The sequence below is a fragment of the Myripristis murdjan genome, chromosome 9 (assembly GCF_902150065.1).
Source record: "Myripristis murdjan chromosome 9, fMyrMur1.1, whole genome shotgun sequence".
In the NCBI taxonomy this organism is placed as follows: Eukaryota; Metazoa; Chordata; class Actinopteri; order Holocentriformes; family Holocentridae; genus Myripristis; species Myripristis murdjan.
The window spans coordinates 7,418,980-7,441,361 of NC_043988.1; the positions used below are offsets into that span (position 1 = coordinate 7,418,980).

General features: G+C 41.9%; 1 protein-coding gene across 1 annotated transcript; it reads left to right on the plus strand.

Annotated features, from left to right (window-relative positions):
* The first annotated feature begins 239 nt into the window (after nucleotides 1-239).
* golga3 (golgin A3) lies at nucleotides 240-22,342 on the plus strand. Its single transcript, XM_030059975.1, is given in 25 exon segments — nucleotides 240-324; nucleotides 1,496-1,790; nucleotides 3,207-3,488; nucleotides 4,701-4,813; nucleotides 6,400-6,588; nucleotides 6,590-7,104; nucleotides 7,282-7,390; nucleotides 8,176-8,482; nucleotides 8,959-9,161; nucleotides 9,296-9,433; nucleotides 9,718-9,879; nucleotides 10,007-10,375; nucleotides 11,114-11,191; nucleotides 13,312-13,575; nucleotides 14,463-14,557; nucleotides 15,177-15,393; nucleotides 15,486-15,629; nucleotides 15,888-16,085; nucleotides 16,507-16,623; nucleotides 16,938-17,077; nucleotides 17,222-17,354; nucleotides 18,010-18,132; nucleotides 19,216-19,380; nucleotides 19,969-20,135; nucleotides 20,401-22,342. Coding segments are annotated over 24 exon segments (4,599 nt in total). The 5' UTR covers nucleotides 240-324; nucleotides 1,496-1,615; the 3' UTR covers nucleotides 20,597-22,342.
* The last annotated feature ends 40 nt before the right edge of the window (nucleotides 22,343-22,382 follow it).

Here is a 22,382-nt window from a genome sequence, read left to right on the forward strand (position 1 = left end):
CGTCCACAAGAGAGAAGCACTGCACCGCCTGACACATCAAACCCACACCGATCATTGCCAAAATGTTGTCCGCTCCTCATTATTCATTACGTAAATAGCTTATTGTGGTGTTCTTTAACTACAGAGAAATTTCAGATGTTTAATAGAAAGTATTTTTGAAATGAAAGTAAGAATGTTGTGTAAGGATACGCAGAAGAGTTGTATCTAAACGCTGTTCTTCCGGATATATAAAAAAATATCGGTTGTCCTTCTCTGTTTCTAGTCGGAAACATTAAGGGACGGAAACCAAACAGCCACGTAGTAGAAGGCGAAACGCTCGATAAGGTTAGCGTTTATTCTCCTTTTTCTCACTTTGCAGATGTTGTCATGTTATGCTTTGCATGTAGGGACTGTGACGTAAATACACAATAAAAGATTATAGCTTGTTTTTTGAAAATACTCGAGAAAACACCCCTTTGTGTCGGTGTTGGGTCTCGAAGATCCCAGCTAGCTAGTTAGTTAGCACGGTTAGCTTTGACAGGTTCCGTCGTAAACACAGCTAATTAGCTCGCGAGCTAGCGTCGTGACCATGTTTAGTTAACGCTACCCCGACCTCCCACTGAATCGCCTAACGTAGTCATCGGCCGGGAAAATAAACTATGGACTAACCAGAAATAATACCAGTATCACAATATGTTACTGTCCCTCTTACACACGACCGCCTTTGATCTCTTTGTCCTCTGAACTGTTGAATTCAGCTCGGGAATTTGCAACCATTCTGAAAAGTGGCTAGTCAGGGAGCTAACGCTGCATAGCTAGCTCGTTACCAGGCGAGGGAGCGCAGTCATTACTGTCAGATAAGTGGTATTAGCAGGTGACTGGCTAGCACGAGCCAACAGGCTAACTCGGAAGCTGGAGCGGTCGTGTCACATAGCTCTCTCCACACACACACACACACACACACACACACACACACACACACACACCGTGTCAGACGTTTTTGGTGGCCCCAATACGTTCCGCTCAGGCATGAAAACTGTCACGTAAAGTTATTTGAAAATCTGAAAAGAATTGGACATTGCCCATAGGGATAATACACGCCCCTTTGATTTTTGAATGCAATTTGGCTTTCCAGTCTCTATTCATGAGACAGGGCGGATAAATCGGGGCTAGTTTATATTTGACAGGATACAATCCATTTAACAGCCAAGCCCGCCTGCCCAGCGCTTCCTTGTAGCTTATGTTTAAGTTAATTAAAGTGAGATGTGTTGTTATGTAATGTTAAGACAGGCTTAACGTGGTCTCCAGTCTTGGCTTGGTTACTGGCTTACCATAACCAAGTGAATGCATCTTGTTCTGCAAATACACACAAGTGTTAGTGCTGTGTGTGTGGCTCTCAGTGCTCCTTGCTTTTTCATCTACCATTGATAGGTATGTAAACCAAATGATATTGTGCAGATGGAAGGTTTGCCCTAATGTTAATAGCTCCCAAATTGATGCTTTCTGTTTACTGCAGTCTTTGGAAGTGTGCCTGGACACCCTACAGCCTCTAAGAACTGGCCTGGCTCTTCGGAAGATGGTTTGAGACATTGTTTACAAAGGGGCACTAGCAATACAGTGTCTGTTCAGTTTCGTAATGGAAATGGATATTACAGCAGCAGAAGCGATTCAGATGGAAAGCACGGCTCATCAACAAGACGAAGTTATAAAATCCAAAGAGACTGAAGCTGATGCTGTGGACAGTGAAGCACAGTCGCTGAAGCAACAAGGACAGGAGAAAACCAAGGGTGCAGCAGGGGGCGTTCATAATGGTGAGTGTTGACTCTTACTGCTTACTCTATAGATATGACATCATCACAATCAAATCACATACTTTGTCTCAGAAATAATTTCATTTTACACCTAATTCAAAACAGCCCAGCAGAATGCATATGAATTGCCCTATTCTTTGTTAAGGTTTCCAAATCTGCCCTTTCATCTGTGAATAAACAGAGCTGCTTTTGCAGAGGCCTTTTGCCCTCTTAGGCCTATTATTTCTGTCTAATAACACAAGTATTTTGCCATGCATGACCTGTTTTGTAGTCACTAGTAGGCCTGAGGCTGTATACTGCTCCCTGCTACTGGCTGTTTTAGACTGATGTGTTGAATGGCTGAACTTGTATAACTTATCTTCATCAGAATGTGAGTTGGGCTTAACGTTAGCAGGAAAACCTTAGAGAAAAAATCAGGGCTCTGTGGAAATGGAACGGCTATGATTGAACAAACCTCTTCCAGAGTTGCACATGTGGTCCCCTTTCTGTTCTAGGTTAGCATGAAATGTATTTTTAGGTGCATCTTCATTCTTATGCTAAAACTGTATCACTATAGAACCTCCTCATACTATTGTCTCGCCTTCATTGCCTTTGTTATTTACAATTGAATATATTTACATTGTAAACTAAGCCTGGTAATTGCACTCTTGGATACAAGAGCCCTTGCCGCTAAAAGGCCACATGGCTGCAGAACTGTCACCAACTACCTTTTCCGGTTCCTAGAGAAAAGCTTTGTAAAGTTGCTGGGCCAGTTTGTCAAGAGTTTGACAACAGTGTGCAGTCATGCTCACGGAGCCTTGCTTCCTTAACTCAAATGTTGGTGGCTGGATATCATGACATGAGGATTTAAAAGCAGCAGCTGAATGAAGAGGGAAGAAAATGTATCTCTTTTGTAAGTGATGTTTTAATACGTGTGTTGGCTAAAAGCTGCAGGGCATGTCATCTAAAAGTTAAAATGTCGGAATGCCTGTCTTGGCATCTCAGATGTCGTGCCAGTTTTGACTTTCATATGTGTAATTACTACCTTATTGGGTTTCTCATGAACACTATGCTCGTAATGACAATATTTCTGATAGTATTTGAAAGCAGAAATTTTTTGAAGAAGCTGCCACAGAGCTGTGCTACAAAACATAGTGTGTGCTACAGGAACATGGCAAACTTCACTGGCGTTTTTCAGCTGATGCTATTGCACAGCTGTTAACCATTCTCAGTGATTGATTGGAGGTATCATTAATGGCTTATCAATAATGGTTACTCAGGCAATTTGGAACTGGGACTAAATTTAAAAGGTTGTTGAGCTCCAACTCTAATCACAATCCCTTTTTATTGTGTGGTGAAAGACAAATTCAGTGAAATTCTTCCAAACCAGCCAAGCTGACACATTCCCATGGGCTTCTCTTCTGCCTCTCCCAACAGGTCCTGTCAATGCAGATGCGGTGCCAAATGGAGACAGAGTGGCAGAGGGCTCAGGCGCTGCTGGGGACTCCCATCTGAACGGTCCCCTGCCTCCGTCAGAGCCTCCCCAGAGCACCAGCTCCCCTGTCAACACCCAGACCCAAGAGCACCCTCCAGGTGTGGCTGCTTTCCCACCCATGATGCTAGAGAAGTCTGAGGGAGCTAGTGCTGAGGTCACGGTTCACAAGGGTGAAGCATTGCAGTCACTCAGACTAAGTATTCCTATGCAGGAGACTGAATTGTGTAAGCATAAACCTGTGTGCAGTGAGTGCCCCCCCGTAACCCTCCTCTGTATCTCAACCTCCTTTTGCTATGGAATTTATTGCTTCAGTGGCTGATGTATACTTCCTTTTTTGAACACCCTTGCCTGTGCATTCTCTGTTGAATAGATGGATTCAATGGAGTTTGATTAAGTTGTTTCAGTCTGCTTCTTCTTTTTGCTCTCTTTTAGGCATTAAATTGCTTGATTAGGTCTTGGTGTGGGCGCTTCATTTGGAACAGTAGTTTGACTAGTGGCTGTGTTTTTGGAACTAATCCCTTTGTTATGTCATGTTTTGGTGGTATTTTGTCAGGCATAGTTGCCTTGTTCCCAATCATGAAATGTGTTGTTTTCAAGCTTGTTGCCGGGAGCTTTGGTTAACAATATGGTGCATTTATGTGGTGATGACTCCTATGGTAATGTGTGGTATCATATGATGGATGTCATTGTTTCTTGTTTGATGGTACACATTCAAGACTAATCCATTGTACATCTGTTGGATGTCTTAACTGCAGTCAAGGAGTCTTGCCATATTGACACCTGGGTTCACAGCTAGTTGCAGTCATGGCCAAGGATTTTTATTGTGTGTGCATACTAACCAAGCAAAAGCAGACCCTTATCTGGCACTCCCTTTATCACAAGAACTGTCAAAGGACCTAACTAGTATCACAAATTGGTGCCAGCGAAATGCTGCTAGAATTTTGATGTGGCTGGTAATTTGATTTACTCTACCAGCCATATTTTCTTGTAACCAGTAGGCTAATTGTTTTTAGGCTCTTTTCTGCTCTAAATCTATACTTGTTTTAGAGCAGAAAGTGGCAGGTGATTTTGGAACTTAACTGGCTCCTGTGACCTGTGACCTGTCAATAAAAGTTGCTTACTGCCATTGGATTAACATAAGGGACTGCTTATAAGATGACTTAGCCTTCTTGTTATGGCTATTTGAGGACGGGGTTGCATGCAGTTGTTAATCACTATGTATAACACTATGTAACAGTGTCATACAAGCATTTGCACTTTGGCCATGCCTGTCAAAGTAAAGCTCAATGCTGGGATTCACCTTTTTTAACAGTCCCTCCAAAAAACGGGCCTTGTATGACAGTGTTCAGAACTGTTCAAAACGGATGAAAATGTGCTGTGCAATATGGAATAGGAGGGAACATTCCTGTTTTTGTCCCATCATACTGTCCCTGTAGCCAACCAGGAGCCAAAACTGGAAATGGAGAATGAGGAGAAGATTCGCCTGGAGGCTCGTCGGCGTCTGGAGGAGCAGCTCAAACAGTACAGAGTGCAGAGACACAAAGAGAGGGTGAGTGGGTGCCGTTGCTGTTGAGGAGAATCCTGAGGCTCATGCTTTGTTTGAAGCAGCTGTATCAGCTGAGGCATCGGTTTCTCTTAAGTTCTTAAACTGTGATTTCACAATTTTATCTTTCAACCAGTTTCAACAAAGTAAAAATTGCTGATAACTAGTGGTTGATCTTTTTTTTTTTTTTTTTTTTTTTTTTTTTTAATTTCTGATTCCGATATTTAGAGAGCAGGGCGGCCATTGGCCAATATATGTAATGCCAATATCATTTTGTTTTTTGTTTTTTTGCATCTGATAAAATTCAATTCAGTACTAACAAATGAGACACAAAATTGTTGAACTGAAATGAGGTTTTGTTTAACACGAAAGTTATTGTCTCTGCATAAGTAGATCTGCACTGTGTCTGCAGTGCACTTATTGTAAGTAAAAAAAAAAAAAATCCACACAGGTAATCAAAAAACAAACAAACATTGTAAACAACAAAAGAAACTTATGCAAAACTTAAGAAAAATAAAATCTTACTGCACTTACTGGAAATATGCCTGATTAATCGGTTGACTGATTAATTGGTCCTTTTCTACTCATAGCCTTTGACTTCATCCAGTTTATTCCCACCGAGAGTAACAGCCCCTTAAGTAATGGAATGGTAGTCAAGACAACAGAGGCATGTTAAAGTATAAAAGACAATTAAAAATGTGAACTGAGAATCATGATGGAGTGAGAGAAGTAAAAATCTTCTTCTTTGCCAGAAGTAATTTCTGTCATCAGTTTTCAGTTCTTGCAGACAGAAGGACATATTTGCTGAAACGTGTCCTTTTGTACAAAGCACTGCATTTATTTCAAACTTCACAGTTTGCATGGGCTTGCCAGCCAAACTAGTTGAATCCTTCGCACGCACACCCATTGCATTGAAGTTGGCGTAAACATCACATAATTATTTGTGTTGCTATGTTGAAAAGGGTCTCAGTTTCCTTTTCCAGTTCATTGCCTTTGTTTACTTCTCCTTGCCAATATGTCATGGTCAGCTCTTTCAAAATGAATCATTTGGAGGCTTGGCTTGCTGAGCTTGTTAGAGGATATCTGCATCCTTCTGATGGATCAAATTCCTTTCTAGTCGTCATCATTGCCCCAGTCACCTTTGCCAGTTTCTCACATGGCAGTCGTTGTTATCCTATCCTATCTGTTATTCCATTCACTGGGTTTTCAACTGTTTGTGGTTGCTAAACAGTATGACATTCACATACTTTCTTTTGTAGAAAATCAAACACAGAAGGAAAGCATTAAACAACCTTGAAGGTAACTTGCCTTTCAGTTGTTGTCAAGTTTTTGTCTTTCCACAAAGTCCAAATTTGTATTCCAGGCAAGTTTCATTGTTCATTGATTTCATTGTTGGCACACCACACTTATTTATTTTTTTATTTTTTTATTGGGGAAGTGAGGGCACACTTAATATCCCAACCTGGAGGAGGCCCTTCAGGTGGTCAGAGTGATACTGTGCTAACTTAGATGTATTGATTGGAGCAACCTGGGTCAGGACACCTAGAATTTTGTAACAGCAGCACTGATCTTTTCTTTTCCTCCATTTCTAGTCTCACCGCACTGCCCCAAAGAGCAGGCCGTCAAGCACTCTGGATCCAGAACTCATGCTACACCCTGAGGCTCTGCCCCGGGCCAGTACAGTTGCCATGACCAAGGAGTATTCATTCCTGAGGACAAGTGTCCCTCGAGGGCCCAAATTGGGTAGCCTTGGCATTCCCCTTTCCAAGGAGCGGAAGTCAAGACCCCCCCCGCACCAGCAAGATCCACTCCCTTGCTGACTATAAGGCTCCTGAAAATGATGGTGGAGGAGGAGGATTAAGGACAGCAGACAGCACCGTGGCCTCTGTCCAGTCCACCATCAGCTCGGTGTCCACTCTGTCCGAGGTCAGCTTGATGTCCGAGATCAGCTCCAGTGAGGCTGAAGGTGCTTCTCTCCAGGTCGGAGATAATGTCTCAGAGATCGACGGCAGTGAATCAGGAATGAGACCAGGAAACGATGGCAACGACAGTGACAGTTCCTCTTACAGCAGCGTGTCCACAAGGGGGACCTACGGTATGCTTTCCGCAGCAGTGGACAGGCAGCAGGGACCGTACACAGTGGAGGGAAGGGAGATTGCCCCCGAAGCCATGGGTCAGTTCCCCTCCCTGCAGGAGGTACTGCAGGCAGCCAGTGAGGAGCAGCACCTGCTGGAGCTCGAGCAGGAGAGGGAGGGTGCAGTGGAGCCTCGCAGCCGCAGAGACAGTTTCTCCAGCAGGTACTTGTCAATGTCAAACAGGGAACAATTATTATGACATTAATTCGAGGGATTGATTGAGTAGATCAAGAAGAAACAAACAGTGCCACCTTGTTGTCATCACACATCAACTGAAACCCAAATCAATGTTAGTCTTATTTCCGCACAATAAAATGATCCACATTACATTTCTTCCAGTGTTTCTTTGGAGAGCTCAGTGATGGGCCATGATGAAATGCTCCAGGTGTTGAAGGAGAAAATGAGACTGGAGGGCCAGCTGGAGGCCTTGTCATCTGAAGCCAGTCAGGTGAAGAAATACACTGTTTTCTGTAATTATAGCTCTGTTTCTTATGCAGAGGACACGCCTCCATACACACCATGTACATTAGACCTACTTAAAGCAGGCTGTCAAAAATGATATCCACTGGTAGTGCACTGTGGAATCAAAAAGTACTAGAAAGCTCAAACAAGTTGAATTTTTTAACTGGGCTCAGAGGATGTCTACTGTTTGTTTTGTTGTTAGTTGTTTACTGTTTACCAATACAATTTGGTTTCTCAACCGCTGCACAAATTGTCTCAAGACAAAAGTGTCAGTTGTTCCATTAGCATATTGTAACTGGACTGGACAAATTATAAATATACTGAATTAAGGGTAAACAGTTGAGGGTATTGAGGGGAGGGGATATGTCTGTGATGGGAGGCACTCTCTTGATAATCCCATTGACATGAAATTTAGTGCTATAGCATTAGATTATGTATATTGTGCATGCCAGTGTTGGCAGTGTGACTTGAAGAAACACCAGCTGTTGACCAACACTAAATGCCACATCAGAGGTGCACTCATATGAGCATTATAGCTCACTAACATGCCCTCAGTGCTTGGTAACATTAAATCATTTTATTTATTTTTAAATATGACATAGAAATAAATGCAAGGTTTGAACATGCATCACGGCACCCAGAAGTCGTCTGAATAAAATATTCCAAACTACTCAAGTGGTTGTTAATTTACAAGTGACAGCAAATATTAATTCTATATGGAAATTTTGCATAATCAAATATTAGTGCTGATCAGACCATATTACCCTCCAGGCGCTCAAGGAGAAGACAGAGCTACAGGCTCAGTTGGCCACAGTAAACGCCCAACTGCAGGCTCAGATGGAACAGGCTCGGGCGAGCCAGGAGAAGCAGAGTGCCCTCACCACGGAGGTTGGCTCCCTGCGGCAGAACTGCAGTCAGCTAGAGAAGGCCATGGTGGAGCTTCAGGGCAGCCTGGAGAGCAAGAACGCCAGCCTGGCTTCCCTCGGCAATGACCTGCAGGTTGCCGAGGAGCAGTACAGCAGGCTGATGGGCAAGGTGGAAGAGATGCAAAAGACAGTCACCTCCAAGGAAAATACTGGTGAGTGTTGGAGACCTAGCAGCTGCACATATTTCCAATGTATGAGCATTTCGATCAATATGGAACAAAACACCAAATATCAAGTTATGTATTGGATAACAGATGTGTCAGGAAAAGGAAATTCAAAGAAATTGCATGTTTAAAGTAATAATCATATTAATCATAAGCAGATTTATGGATGCACATGTTGCACATCTACATCATGAGGCTCCGTCTATTCTCATCACTCTCTGAAAAGCTTGCCCCATTTGATTAAGGGGATCATTAAGCAATCTACTCAATAGGAGGGAATTGTTAAGGTATTGACAACGATAAAATCTTATCAACCCAGTCCTACACAGAGTTTGCCTTAACCTACCCAGTTTGGTGCTGGGCTGGGCTTTGATGGTCACGTTTTTACAAATGCTCCCCATGTTGTTACTGTGACTTGAGATTGGACTGTGTGTATGACATGTTTTGATGTCATGCCCATGCAGTCCAGGAGTTACGTCAGCAGATGGGTGGTCTTCACAGCCAGCTTCAGCAGGTCCAGTTAGAGCGCAGCACCCTGCAGAGCCGACTGAAGACCTCCCAGGCAGAGATTGACTCGCTCCAGCAGGTCAGACAGTGGTACCAGCAGCAGCTCGCACTGGCCCAGGAGGCAAGAGTACGGCTGCAGGGCGAAATGGCCAACATGCAGGTAAGGATGTTGCTGAGACAGGTATTGCCACACTGGGGCTTGGAAATTGACAGATACCAGAGTTGACTTGTGACAGATATGACATGCTACAGAGCTGACATGTTTTTTTGTTTGTTTGTTTGTTTTTTTCCCAGGCTGGGCAGATGACGCAGATTGGCGTTCTGGAACATCTGAAGCTGGAGAACGTGACATTGTCACACCAACTCACTGAGACCCAGCACCGCTCCATCAAAGAGAAGGAGCGTATTGCTGTTCAGCTGCAGAGCATTGAGGTATATTCTATGAAATCACTTCATTAACATGTTACAGATGTTATATTCAAACTGTATATTTAGGGAAAAAAACTTAACAGAAGGTCATGATTCAGTCCATCTCCAAAACAAAGAGGATCCTGTGTTTTATAGATATGAATGCCAAGGACTTATATCAAAAACAACACGTTGAAATTTGTGCTATGTATGAGAAGATGTCACTTCTTTTCAGAATGGTGGATGTTATATTTTGGAATGAAACTGGAATGTTGGTCATCATGTTAGTTTTTCTCTGTGTCATGTAGGCTGACATGCTGACGCAGGAGGCTGCTTACCAGCAGATACAGGATGCCAAGACCATGGTGGAGGACGATCTGCAGCACAAACTGGAGGAGTTTGAAGAAGAGCGTGAGCGCTTATTGAAATTGGCCAACACAGCCAGCACTCTGGAAAGGGAACTAGAGCAGGTAGTGATGATAAATGTCATAGCCAGTTCTCATGCTGTTTTGCACTGTCTCAAAATGTTGCAAACTGTATGTTTCATTTGTTTCAACCATACCTTCCATACTACTTTCCTCTCTCTGCCTTCCCCAGGTGAAGTTGACCCTCTCCCAGAAGGATGTGCAGCTGGAGTCCCTCCAGAAGGAACATCTCGAGCTGATGCGTCAGTTGACCACCACGCAGGAGAGCCTGCACACCAAAGAGCAGTCCATCAACCAGCTGGAGGCCCGCTACCTGGAGCTGGAGGCCCAGCTGGCCGAGCTGCAAACTGAGAGCAGCGCCAAGGACGACAACATCCAGTTCCTCCAAAACGAGAAAATTGTCCTGGAGGTGGCACTGCAGGCAGCCCGGGCCGACAAGAGCCAGCTGGATGAGGGTGCCGAGCGGCTGGGTGAGGACGTGCTGGTGGCGGCCGACATCCTTGATCAGCTCAAACAGGAAGTCCAAATCAAAACCTCTCAGGTAGGAGGCAGGTGGCAGGAGGGATGGATGTAGTGTTGTACAAATTATAGATATCTCTGTGAGTCCAGCTCTGGCTCTGCTATGGAAGTCAGATAGCGGTGAAAACTAATTTTGACAGTGGTCAGAGTGAATTCAATTTAAGCCGCCATTATTTTGACAATAGCGGCTGCTAGCGTCTTAGTCATGGATCTTATTGCTCCATTACAGTATTTTCAAAGTTACAGTAATTACCTCAAGGAGGATGCTGCAATTACAGATCAGATGTTTGCGGTTTTGTTTTTATTGGATTTCTGTCACCTTCAGCGTTCCTTTAGACATTCTGGTCAGCTGTGCCAACAATGGATTGTATTTAAATTTAAAACTTAAAATATAATTCTACACCAATAAATGTTGTCCCTCAGAGGAGGGCTGGTGACCATGGGTTTACTCCTTTAGCATTGAATAAATGGTAAATGGACTGCATTTCTGTAGTGCTTTTCTAGTCTACTGAGCACTCAAAGCACTTTACAGTGTTTGCATTCACCCATTCACACACTGATGGCAGAGGCTACCATGCAAGGTGCCGAGCTGTCCATCAGGGGTGGTGAGGGGTTCAGTATCTTGCTCAAGGACACTTCGACACACTCTGGAGCTGGGGATCGAACCGGGAACCCTCCGCATTACTTCCCCACGATCAGATTTATACTGATAAAGATGTTTAGGAGGCAGGTAGTAACTGCGATCTTTGCTTTATTTTAGATTGAAACTCTACAGCAGGAAAACAGCACTCTAAAGAAACAAGCTCAGAAATTTAAGGAGCAGTTCCAACAACAAAAGGTAAGTGATGTGTCTTCTGCCTGTCCTTTGCCAGGCTTTCTACGCTAGTCTGGAACAAATGGAAAACAACTGAGTTATTTTGACAATTTCTGGTTCTTTTAAGTAATAGTTGTGAAGAATGGGACACAATTGTTTCTGTAGGTTTAAAAACAATCAAGTCATAACTCAGACCTGTGTCTTCTTACCACTGTCTTCCACGCTTAACATGTTTATGTTTTTTTCTGACCATTAAATTGATAGACTGCTATTTTAATCATCTCCAGGGGCATTTTATCATCAGCATGATGTACAACATAGTCAAGATAAAAACATTAGAAATAATACACAAAGTGATGTTATTCTGGAAAATTATAATTTGTCATATTGTCTGACATGCACTTTACAGATTAATGCAGTCGTGGCCCAGCCCTTCTTGCTGGTTCGAGTTAGAGAGGCAAGAGAGTGGAATAGATTGTGCGTACATTACAAAACACATCTTAGCAGTCTCCCAGCTGGCGAAGGCTGATGCTGCTTGTGGAGGATGTATTGTTGAGCCAGATGGCAGTCAGCTCAAATGAACGCCCAAAGCATAGCTTGACACGCCTCAGTGGATTGAGCAATTGTGGAAGTTGCTTGGCTACATTGACAGCCTGTCATGGCGAGGGTGGAAGATATTGACGGAATGACAGAGTGAAGTGTCCATTGTATTTTTCTTTCTTTTGAATGCTTGAATACTTGAAGACTTTACAGCCAGCATTCACATGCAGTCTGGGTGATGATCAGATTAGGTTTAGACAAATGCATAAAATCCAGGTCTAAATGCATTAACATGCCTTGAAGATCCAACTACCTCAAGAGCCTCTGGTGATAGTCAAAGGCTCATTTCCCACATCAGTGGAAAAGTGCTGTGTGTCTCCCACAAAGCTGCAGCAACTATGGAAATGGTGGAAATGGAAATAATCTTTAGCGCACAGAAAGTTTATTCAAGTCAAACAGCTGTCAAGGACCTTGGATTGTAGAAATACTTGAAAATGGAATAGCCAGATAGATGTGGATGGTATATAAGCAAAACAAGCTGTTCACTGTTAATTTTAAGAATGCTGCTTGTAGCATTTTGTCATCAGTTAATTATTACTGCATTCACTTAGTGAGGCATTAGTGTAATTACTATAAACAGATAAGAAGATAGCATCTTTCTGTACCGGAGATATATTTTAATGTTAGGTGTAAAAATATGAACCTTGAATGGCATTCAGTAGCATTAAAGAGTGAGTCAACATTATCAGAAAATGTCTTCTGCACTGCCCTCTAGGGGTTAGAACTGTCAGGCATGTTGCTTTTCTGCAGGTACTGTACTTTGCTTTTGACAGCTGTTTAAAATACCTGCTGCCACATCACGGATTGGGTGTGGCCAGGAGTACAATATGTCCAAACGTTTCAACCCCATAGAGGGCATTGTAGCATAGGCTTTCTGCCTAACGCGATTTGGTGCTAACTTAAGGCTGTTACAGTCACTTGTCAGACTTGTCTTCAGGCATCTTACAAAAAGTGTCGGACGACACTGAAGCTTCTATGCTCAAACAAGGCATCAGAAGACATCTGCGGCACAAGCTGTCATCTCTGTGGTAACTATCTGGTCAAACATATAGTAGCTGCCAGCTACTATGGTTTGATTTGGCCAAGGAGGAGAAATTTTCAAAATTACTTTCACAGTGGTGGAGGAGGCAGAGGCCAAAGGAGTTCATTATTTCTTTGGCATCTTTGAAGTCTTTTAAACCCAGCCATCACCTTACAGCAAACAAATGATTTTAATACAAATATTTGCATTCCCTTCAACTCAAACAAACAAAAAAAATATCAGTCACACAGCTGTTTCCATTTTCATGGCAGTGGTGGAACTGTCAGTCCATCCAACTAATACCCTGTAAGGTATAGCCTTGCAAAAAATTGAATAACCTACCCCGGTCAAGCTCAGAGATGTTATGGTGTAGGATTAAAATCCCACCAAAATCCTCTCTTCCCCTCCCCTCAGTGAAGTATCTGTCAGCCTACTGCCTCAATCAAGACAAATGCCAAGGAGACTGCCCACACTCCTTCAGTGGAGCAAGAGAACACAAGACAACATGTTATTGATTCCACAGGTGATGGTTGAAGCCTACCGCCGAGACGCCACCTCCAAAGACCAGCTGATCAGTGAGCTCAAGTCCACCAAAAAGCGGCTGGTGGCGGAGGTGAAGGACCTGAAGGAGGAGCTGCTGGGCGTCCAGGGCGAGAGGCAGAAGGCGGAGCTGGAGCAGACACGGCTGCAGCAGGAGGTGGTGAGGGTGCAGGAGCAGATGAACAGCCTGGAGGCCCATCTGCAGGCCGTTCAGAAAGAGAGGGATCAGCTGGAGACGCAGATACAGGTACTTAAGTTATAAAAGAATACTTTTTTTTTTTTGGCTAGTATTTTAACAATCAAATGCAAGAAATATAGGAAAAACAAGAGGATGCCACAAGATAGGAAGGGGTTAAATCAAGACATACTCAAATAAGTGTAAAAAAGCAGTCATATAAAGTTGATGCTGATTCTGATAGCCTAAGCACATCAGGCAGGTTGTTCCAAAATCCCTAGTACACTGATTAAAAAAACAGTTACACATACATATTTCACATTTCACAGATTTAGATTTTCACACAGAGGTACCACAGAAAATGAGGAAAATGACCATAAATTCCCTGTGGCCGTACACGCATCAATGTTTTAACTGATGTGAGTTTTTAAAGGCCAATACTGACACTTATACTGATTCTTGGAATGACGCGGCTCATAACCACTGTTTTGTGCCAATATTAAATATCTTACATTTAACTGTTTTTTATGCCACAAAAGTTGCAGGGATTCAGCAGCACCATCTTCCATGCACTAGAATTTTATATGTGGCAGGGTGGAAAAACCTCTGAAACTGCATGTAGTCTATGACACCCCGAGGCCCTATATGAAAATCTTTTATGTGGTTGTTAACTAATGTCCAGAATCATTTGCCCATTGCATACCTATCAGCAGCCACAGATGGTGTATTACTGTAACACTTTAAATCAGGATCTTTTTAAACAATAAACACTAGCTGTTGTGGGAACGTCCAGATCAGCAGTGGACGCCATGACAGGCTGATTTATCTGATTTATAGTTATTAGTCTAACCCCAGCTCTGAAACCGATGAGACTCAAGTATCTGGGGTTTAAGTTTGCAGTCAGACAAATGTGTGAGGCTTGTTGTAATGTGGGACATTTGGCTTGCACTCCTCTCTAGTCTCTACAGTTTGACCAGAGCCAGCTAGCAGCTGTGACGGAGGAGAACGAGGGACTGAGGAAGCAGGTGGAGCAAATGCAGGGAGACGCCAAAAAGTGAGTCATGTGCACCACAGACTTATGGGAGCGAGAATCATTCCCACAGCGACTGCTCAGGCCAAACCACACTGATGATGAAGTCTCCTGTTGTGAAGTCTGGTTTATAAATACAACTGTACATATCTATGGACACATTTCTGTATATGATTTTTTTTTTTTTTACAACATGTCTGCACACTTACATTTCTGTACATATGCATGGCCCTTTGCAGGCCTCTTAATCTTAATACAGCACAGATTTTGCACTCCATGCATGTTTGCTCAACAAAATCACATTTGCTCATTAGTTACATTGTCAGTATGTCAGTTGAAGTTGTGATTTCTTAATTATTTCACGTGGGATATTTCTTTTATTGGGTATATTTTGTCATATTGTGCACATTTTCATTCTTTATTCTTTGTCTCTGTGTTTGAAAAAACATCTTTGTTTTTATTATGACAATATGTTCTTGATGTGTTTTTAGGTTGTTGGCTGCATTATGTTAAATCCACTCCTGTTAGCTAAATTTGTGAGAAGAACGTCTTTGCTGTGCACTATACTGCAACAACAAGGTTTCCTCACAGGGATCTTTTGTTACTTTCATTCTGCCTACTAATTGTAATCTGCTTCGCACAGAGCCATCTCAGAGCAGAAGGTGCGCATGAAGCGGCTGGGGTCGGATTTGACCAGCGCGCAGAAGGAAATGAAGGCCAAACACAAGGCCTACGAGAACGCCGTGGGCATCCTGAGCAGGAGGCTCCAGGAGGCCCTGACTGACAAGGAGACAGCCGAGGCAGAGCTGGTTAAACTCAAGGCCCAGGTGTCAGACGGGGGGAACAACCAGGCCCTACAGGTACAACAGCATAGCAGCAATTCAATTATTTTCAAGTATTTTTTTATTTCTAAGTATTTATATAATTCTGCAAATATTTCTCTGTCCTCCAGGAGAAGATAGAGGCTCTGCAGACTGAGCTGCAGGCTGTGAGCCACAGCAAAACCATGCTGGAGAAGGAGCTGCAGGAGGTGATCACCCTGACGTCCACCGAGCTGGAGGAGTACCAAGAGAAGGTCCTGGAGCTAGAGGATGAGGTAAATTTATTTTTAAGGTTCTGTGTTAGTGTCATTGTGGTTTTTTTTTTGTTTTTTTTTTATGGAATATCATGCATCTGGACACGTAATTGTTGTTCACGTGAATCACGTCTGTTTGGAGACCGTTAGTGTTTTGCTCTTTTGCAATTTTGTGTTGCTGATCACAACCCTGTTTGAATTGTAGATTTACATTTGTTATCACTCCATTCCGTTTTTAATATAATTTTTTTTTTTTTTTAATGAAAATTTTATCCACAGCTCCAGGAGTCACGATGCTTCAAGAGGCGGATTCGGAAGTTGGAGGATGCCAACAAGAAGCTAGCACTCGAGCTGGAGCATGAAAAAGGGAAACTCACCGGACTAGGACAGTCCCACAATGCTCTGCGGGAGCATGCCAACATTTTGGAAACTGCCTTAGCAAAGAGAGAGGCGGATCTTGTCCAGCTCAACTTGCAGGTGAGAATCTTTTCACTTCCTATAATCTTATATTTATTCAGTTTTCCCTGTGTGGTAAAGTGTTAACCATGTTCTCTACTCAGGCTTGGAAAGTCAGGAAAAATAATTTGATCTTTTCCAAGATCATTTCAATACTATTATGAACAACAGCAAATTATATAGCTGTGGAACATCTCTCATTTCCCTACTGTAATATCTATAAACTTAAGTTACAGACTGAAATAATTGGTAAACATTGCCCAAATAGTATTGGCATTCAGCGTACTGAATATCAAGCAAAACCTTCACATCCAGTGAGGAAACAAAACCCTGGAGGAAAAAAAACTGCAGGGTTGAATTGAAGTATAGGTGAGAAATTCAGTCAAGCAAATATCGACCTTGTTTCAATGGAACATTTCTCCCTTATTCTTCTCTGTTTCAGGTTCAAGCTGTCTTGAAACGCAAAGAGGAGGAGGACCAGCAGATGAAGCAGGTTGTACAAACTCTGCAGCTCGCCTTGGAAAAGGAGAAGGCTAAAGTCAAGGACCTCAAAGAACAGGTAGGAGCCTCAGTCTAAAATAAAGATTAAGTATTTATTTATTTTAGCCCTCAAGAGAATTCAGAGTATTATTTTAATTTAGTTTAAATATATTTGAGTAGTTATTATTGGATGACTTGCCCATTAGAAGACATAATGGCAAGCTTCTTGATAATATAAGATTTGGAAATCTGTTATTTGACTGATACATTTCTTTATCCATGTCCAATAGCTTTTTTTTTTTTTTTTTTTTTTTGAATTATTGATTATTTGATATTTGCGCCTGTTGTATACCTTACATCTTCAGCAGTGTAATGAGGTAATGTGCTGTTTAGGTGGCAGCAGCAAAGGCTGAGGCAGCCCATAACAGGCGGCACTACAGGGCAGCCATGCTGGAGCTCTGTGAGATCAAGAAAGACCTGCAAGCCAAAGAGGAGCTGGTCAAAGCCCTGCAGAGTGAAGCCCTCAAACTACAGTATGTCTAAGCCATGACTTTTCAACAACTCACTCTGATTATCCAATAACTGTATGTTGCAATATGAATAGATCGTGTTCGCAGGCGCTTGCAAAGTGATCACATTACTTGTATCATTTATCACTTACCGCTGCTCCCCTGCAGGGCTCAGGATGAGCAGCACTCTCAGGAGGTGTCCCGGTTCCAGGAGGAGCTGGCGGAGGCCCACTCACAGCTCCAGATCCTCCAGAAGCAACTGGATGAAGAACTGGCCAAGCAGCCCCTCACTAACCAAGAGGTAGGACTCTGAACCCCGGTTTGACTAAGATATTACACTAATTTAAAAAAAAAAAATCACATATTGGGAATATTGTCGGCCACTTCTCTTGTTTGATTGCATATTTATTGTAAAAATCAATTTATGCTACACTGGTTGTCTGTGTGCAGCTCTTAACCAGTAATGATTTTATTGCATGCAAATGGACAAATACAATTTACTGGCTTTTCCTCCGCAGAATAAAATACAAAAATAAAATTTTGGAGGAAAACACTGACAATTTGTGTTAACAGTATGTTGTAATATAAAGTTATATATGAGATGTTTATTTGTATCTTTTATTATTACTGGAGAACAAACCTCTGTGATGCTAATATGTTACTAGAATGCCACCATACAAAAGCTGCCGTAGCTTACATACAACCCTCCAACCGTGCATGAGGTTACACAAGACCACAAGAACTGTGAATGGAATGAAAACACAGTCGCCTCCATTCTCATCTAAGCTCCATTAACACAGAATTACACTAATAAAAATCTCAGACTCACAAACGCAGACTCACCAGCGCAGAACTATGAATACTCTCCCCACTGTAGACAACTAGTGTGTAGCTATGGCGACACAAGTTCGATGCTGAAGCATAAGCCAGCCGTGACACTGTGACTGCTTCCTCAGGTGGAGGATCTGAAGTGGGAGGTGGAGCAGAGGCAGCACGAGATTGAGGCCCAGAAGCAACAGTTAGAGTTGTTGGAGCAGTGCAACCACAGGGAGCTGGACAACCTACAGACAGCTCTGCAGGCAAGTATCAACTTGGTTTTAAAATATACACACAACTGCACACACAGGTCCTCTGCCAGGTAGTAGCTGTTGACAGTCTATTTCAAAGTATTCAAAATCTAGAACACTGTTTTCTGGACACATTTTGTTACACTAAAATATTGGGAAAAAGTTTTTTCTGTGCAATGTGCAAATATTCCATACAGTCAACTATATAGCCCCAAAAAGCAGAAGTTATGAAGCTGTGTTTCCAGCAGAAGAAAGCAGGGCAGAGTGAGCACCACACACGGGGTTAAATTTTTCCTAAAAGTCAAAAACAAACTTGAAGACTTATTTTGTCATCTATGAGCATTTTTATGCCCCGCCTCCCTCTTCTCTGTCTGCTCTCAGATTAGTGAATGAGACTCATCAGCACACTCATGTGGTACAACATTATAACACACACTCTTCACATCCAAGCTAAATGTGCTCCTGTTATAGTCATTAAGTTTGGATCAGGGCTGAGCAATTAATCAAAATATTATTGAAATTACGATATGGCCAAGTGCAATATCCCAATCATTGGAGTTGCAATTTTTGATAAAGGTGAAATGTTTGATAAAACGTGGTGGTGAATAAAGCATTGTGGTGCTACATAACTGCCCTGGCCTATAAACCGTATTTTACAGATGTAAGGTAACATGTTTGTTTGGTACAGACCCCAAGAAAAATCATATTATCATTATTTTAATAGGTTTTTTTCTGAAAATTAAGGTGATGCAAAATTTCTAACTAAAATCATGCAATCACGGTATCTGTAAAATTAATCACTATATGATTTATTTTATTTATTTTTTTTTTTTTACCATATCATTCAGCCTGATTCAACTGATTGATTGTGTTGACTGCTTTCCCCTGCTTCACTGATTGTTGTTTGATATCTGTATATCTGACATGTATATGTGTGTGTGTGTGTGTGTGTGTGTGTGTGTGTGTGTATGTATGTATGTATGTATGTATGTATGTGTGTGTGTGTGTGTGTGTGTGTGTGTGTGTGTGTGTGTGTGTGTGTGTGTGTGTGTGTGTGTGTGTGTGTGTGTGTGTGTGTGTGTGTGTGTGTATCAGAACATCAAGGTGGAGCTGGAGTCAGTGCAGGAGGAGCTGACCAGCACCAGGAAGGATAAGTTCATGCTGCAGGCCAAGGTGGGCGAGCTGAGGAACAGTATGAAGACGTTGCTGCTGCAAAACCAGCAACTCAAACTGGACCTCAAACAAAACCGTCTGAGGAAGGTAAGGCCTTTTTGTTTTCTTTTTTTTTTTTTTTTTTTTTTTTGTAGTTTGGTTTTTCTTCAGAAATATAGAAAGGCCTCTGATAGAACATTGAGACTAGGCTTTGATTGGTTTATCAGCAGCTACAGTACATTGCTGTTAGTCTTCAAAAACTTACATTGGTCAATATCTGATGTTGATGATGTGATCCAAGAACTCAGACCAATACAAATGAATGTCTCCTAGGCAGTTTGATATGTCTTCTTGAGGCTGGGTAAACCCAGGTGTTACTAATTAAAAAGAATAAAGGCTCTGTTCCGTTTCCTAACAGAGCCAGGGTCCTGCTGTTGTGCAGGTGGCTTGCTGGAAAGCTTCTCGTATACTGAAATGGAACAGATCCTTAAATAATAATACAGTAACACCTGTGTTTACCTGCTATTTCATGTCAGTGGTTGCTGTGAAAAAGGTCTATATTCCCAAAGTTAACACCCTTCTTCTAAAGTAACTGAAGGACCGATGTTGAAATCCCAAATGATAAATGCCTGCCGAAGACAAAAGATTAAATGACTGACTGCGTCTCTGTAATATTGGTGTAATTGTACTGAGCAGCAGCGCATGGAGCTGAAAGGCGAGGGGAACCCATCCAACCCGGTGACACCGGTGAAGATCCCAGATTGCCCAGTGCCTGCCTCCCTACTGGATGAGTTGCTGAAACCTGCAGCTTCTGTCAACAAGGAACCTCTTAACAACCTGCACAGCTGTCTACGACAGCTCAAGTAAGAGTGCCATAAATTATCTAGTTAACACACAGTACCAATGTACATGCTTTTGTTGAAGTGTTCAGCTATCATATAGCATCCAAGCAGCTGGGGTAAAGGCTACCTGCCATCATATTTATGTATTCATTTATTTATATTATTCATTTATTTGAATAGGGATGATGCAAGTTTACATAGCAACATTTTGCTGATATACACAAGTGCATGAAACTGGTGTTCTGCATGTAGGGATTACAGCTAAATCTAGTTTTTTTGTTGTTAGGGAGGAGATGGACAGCCTTCAGAGGCAGATGGAGGAGCACACGGTAACGGTACACGAGTCCATGAACTCATTGCCCAACACAGAGGAGGACCTGGCTCAGCTGGGGCTGCGGAACGTCTCCAAGTCATCACCACCACTAAACAACAAGGTGGTGGAGAATAATAACCAAGCGGAGCCGGAGGCACAGCCATCATAACATACTGTAGGAACTTTTCTCAGGCCAACAGAGGGAGAGTGGAGTTTTATCCACAAGGGCACTTTTTTTTAGCCTTTCTAGCCCATTATTATTTCCTTTCTCTTTTCTTAACAATTGCTGCCAACATTTGGCATTCTCCCATTAGCACAGAGGTGCTTACTCAAAGTAATACTTTCTATACCATAGCTTTATTCGTCTCCTTATTTGATGGTCGTCTATATTTTTGTTATGCTATTGGTTGTCATATTTATTTATTTACATTTCAGGAATTACAGTTTCCCAACTGAAAGACTCTTTAAGAGGCTTCCCCATCTGCAGTTGTATTGTTGTAGGTCTACTGTTAAATTATTCCAATATGCCAATTTTTCCCAGTTAGGCAGATTAACTGACTAAAAGGTATTATTAATCCTCCTCCTCCTGGTAATACTGAATAAGTGATGCTGCTAGAAAATGCCCAGCATTACTATAAGCAGTGTTCTTGGTGACTACAAAGGCAGCAAGCCCTGCACCACGCCGCCTATGAACTGTTCTTCCATTTCCTTGTGCCTGTGTAGGAATGAAGTCACTCACCTGTGATTTATGTAGGTTGTCAGAATTCACATTTCGCACAATTCGCAGTTTGTGATGAAACACGATCGCTCCTTTCTGTTAAACTACAAGTCCTGCACAATCGTTAGTTTTTCTTCTATCGCCTCTTGTTAAACTGCAGTGTTTGCTAAGCTTGCTACAATGATATCATCTTTTATTTTTCAACTCTATGAAAACTGTTGGAGGTGTGTTGTCTGGCTTGGACTGCTGTAATGTGTATGCAAAAAGCCTTAAAGAATCTTTAATATACTGTAAAAGGACTAAATTTATTTGAATGAACATATTTCTACTTCAAGTGTGTGCAAAATGTAATATAGGTTATATTGTATGGTTACGTTGTGTGCAACTCTGTACTGAATGGTTTATTGTAAAATATGTGGGTCACATCAACTGACATTGCACAATGGAGGAAAACTTGCAGAACTGACTGGGAGAGGAAGTTGTGAGATGAAGCAAAAAATGTTACTACTTCTAATAGTAGAGTGCAATCCAGTATATACATTTTTTTGTTGTTACATTTTTTTTGCATATTTACAAAAAAAAAAAAAAAAAAAGCTCACATCTAAATCAGTTGTTAAATTCCTTTTACAGTTGGCTCACAGTTAAGGGAAAAAGGTTAATTGTTTGCAGAGGTTAATATATATGAATATACTTCCTTTTTGTATGACTGTAAATTCATCATAATTGTTTAATAATGTAAAGAGGGTGAAATGGAAAATGCTATCAAACGCAACACATAAACCAAAGCAGATGGTAACTGCTGGAGGTGATTTAAAATTGAGTGTAGAACTGATCTGTGGACAGTATCACACCATCTAGCGTGTAAAGACTATTTTTAACAACAATGTATGCTCATGTACTTCCCAAGGGACAAACTACATTTAAGGGAGAATGCTGATCCGGGACTAATTATAACCAATATATTAATACACTCTGAACAATCTTTTGGACAGCAATGACTGTATCTTCTTCCACACTACCTTGCCATGAGGTAGTCCTTAATAACGACTGGGGCGCCTGAGCGCTGTGCATAAAGCTTGCTGTATTTGCTGTTAAATCTTTTAAATCTGTAAAGGTTTGAATAGATTCATTCCGATGTTTAACATTTATATCCGGAGATGTCATTGTACTTATCTCATAAAATTGCACTATTCACCAGTCATGACTTGCTTGAATTTTATTTCTGCTAAATATAATT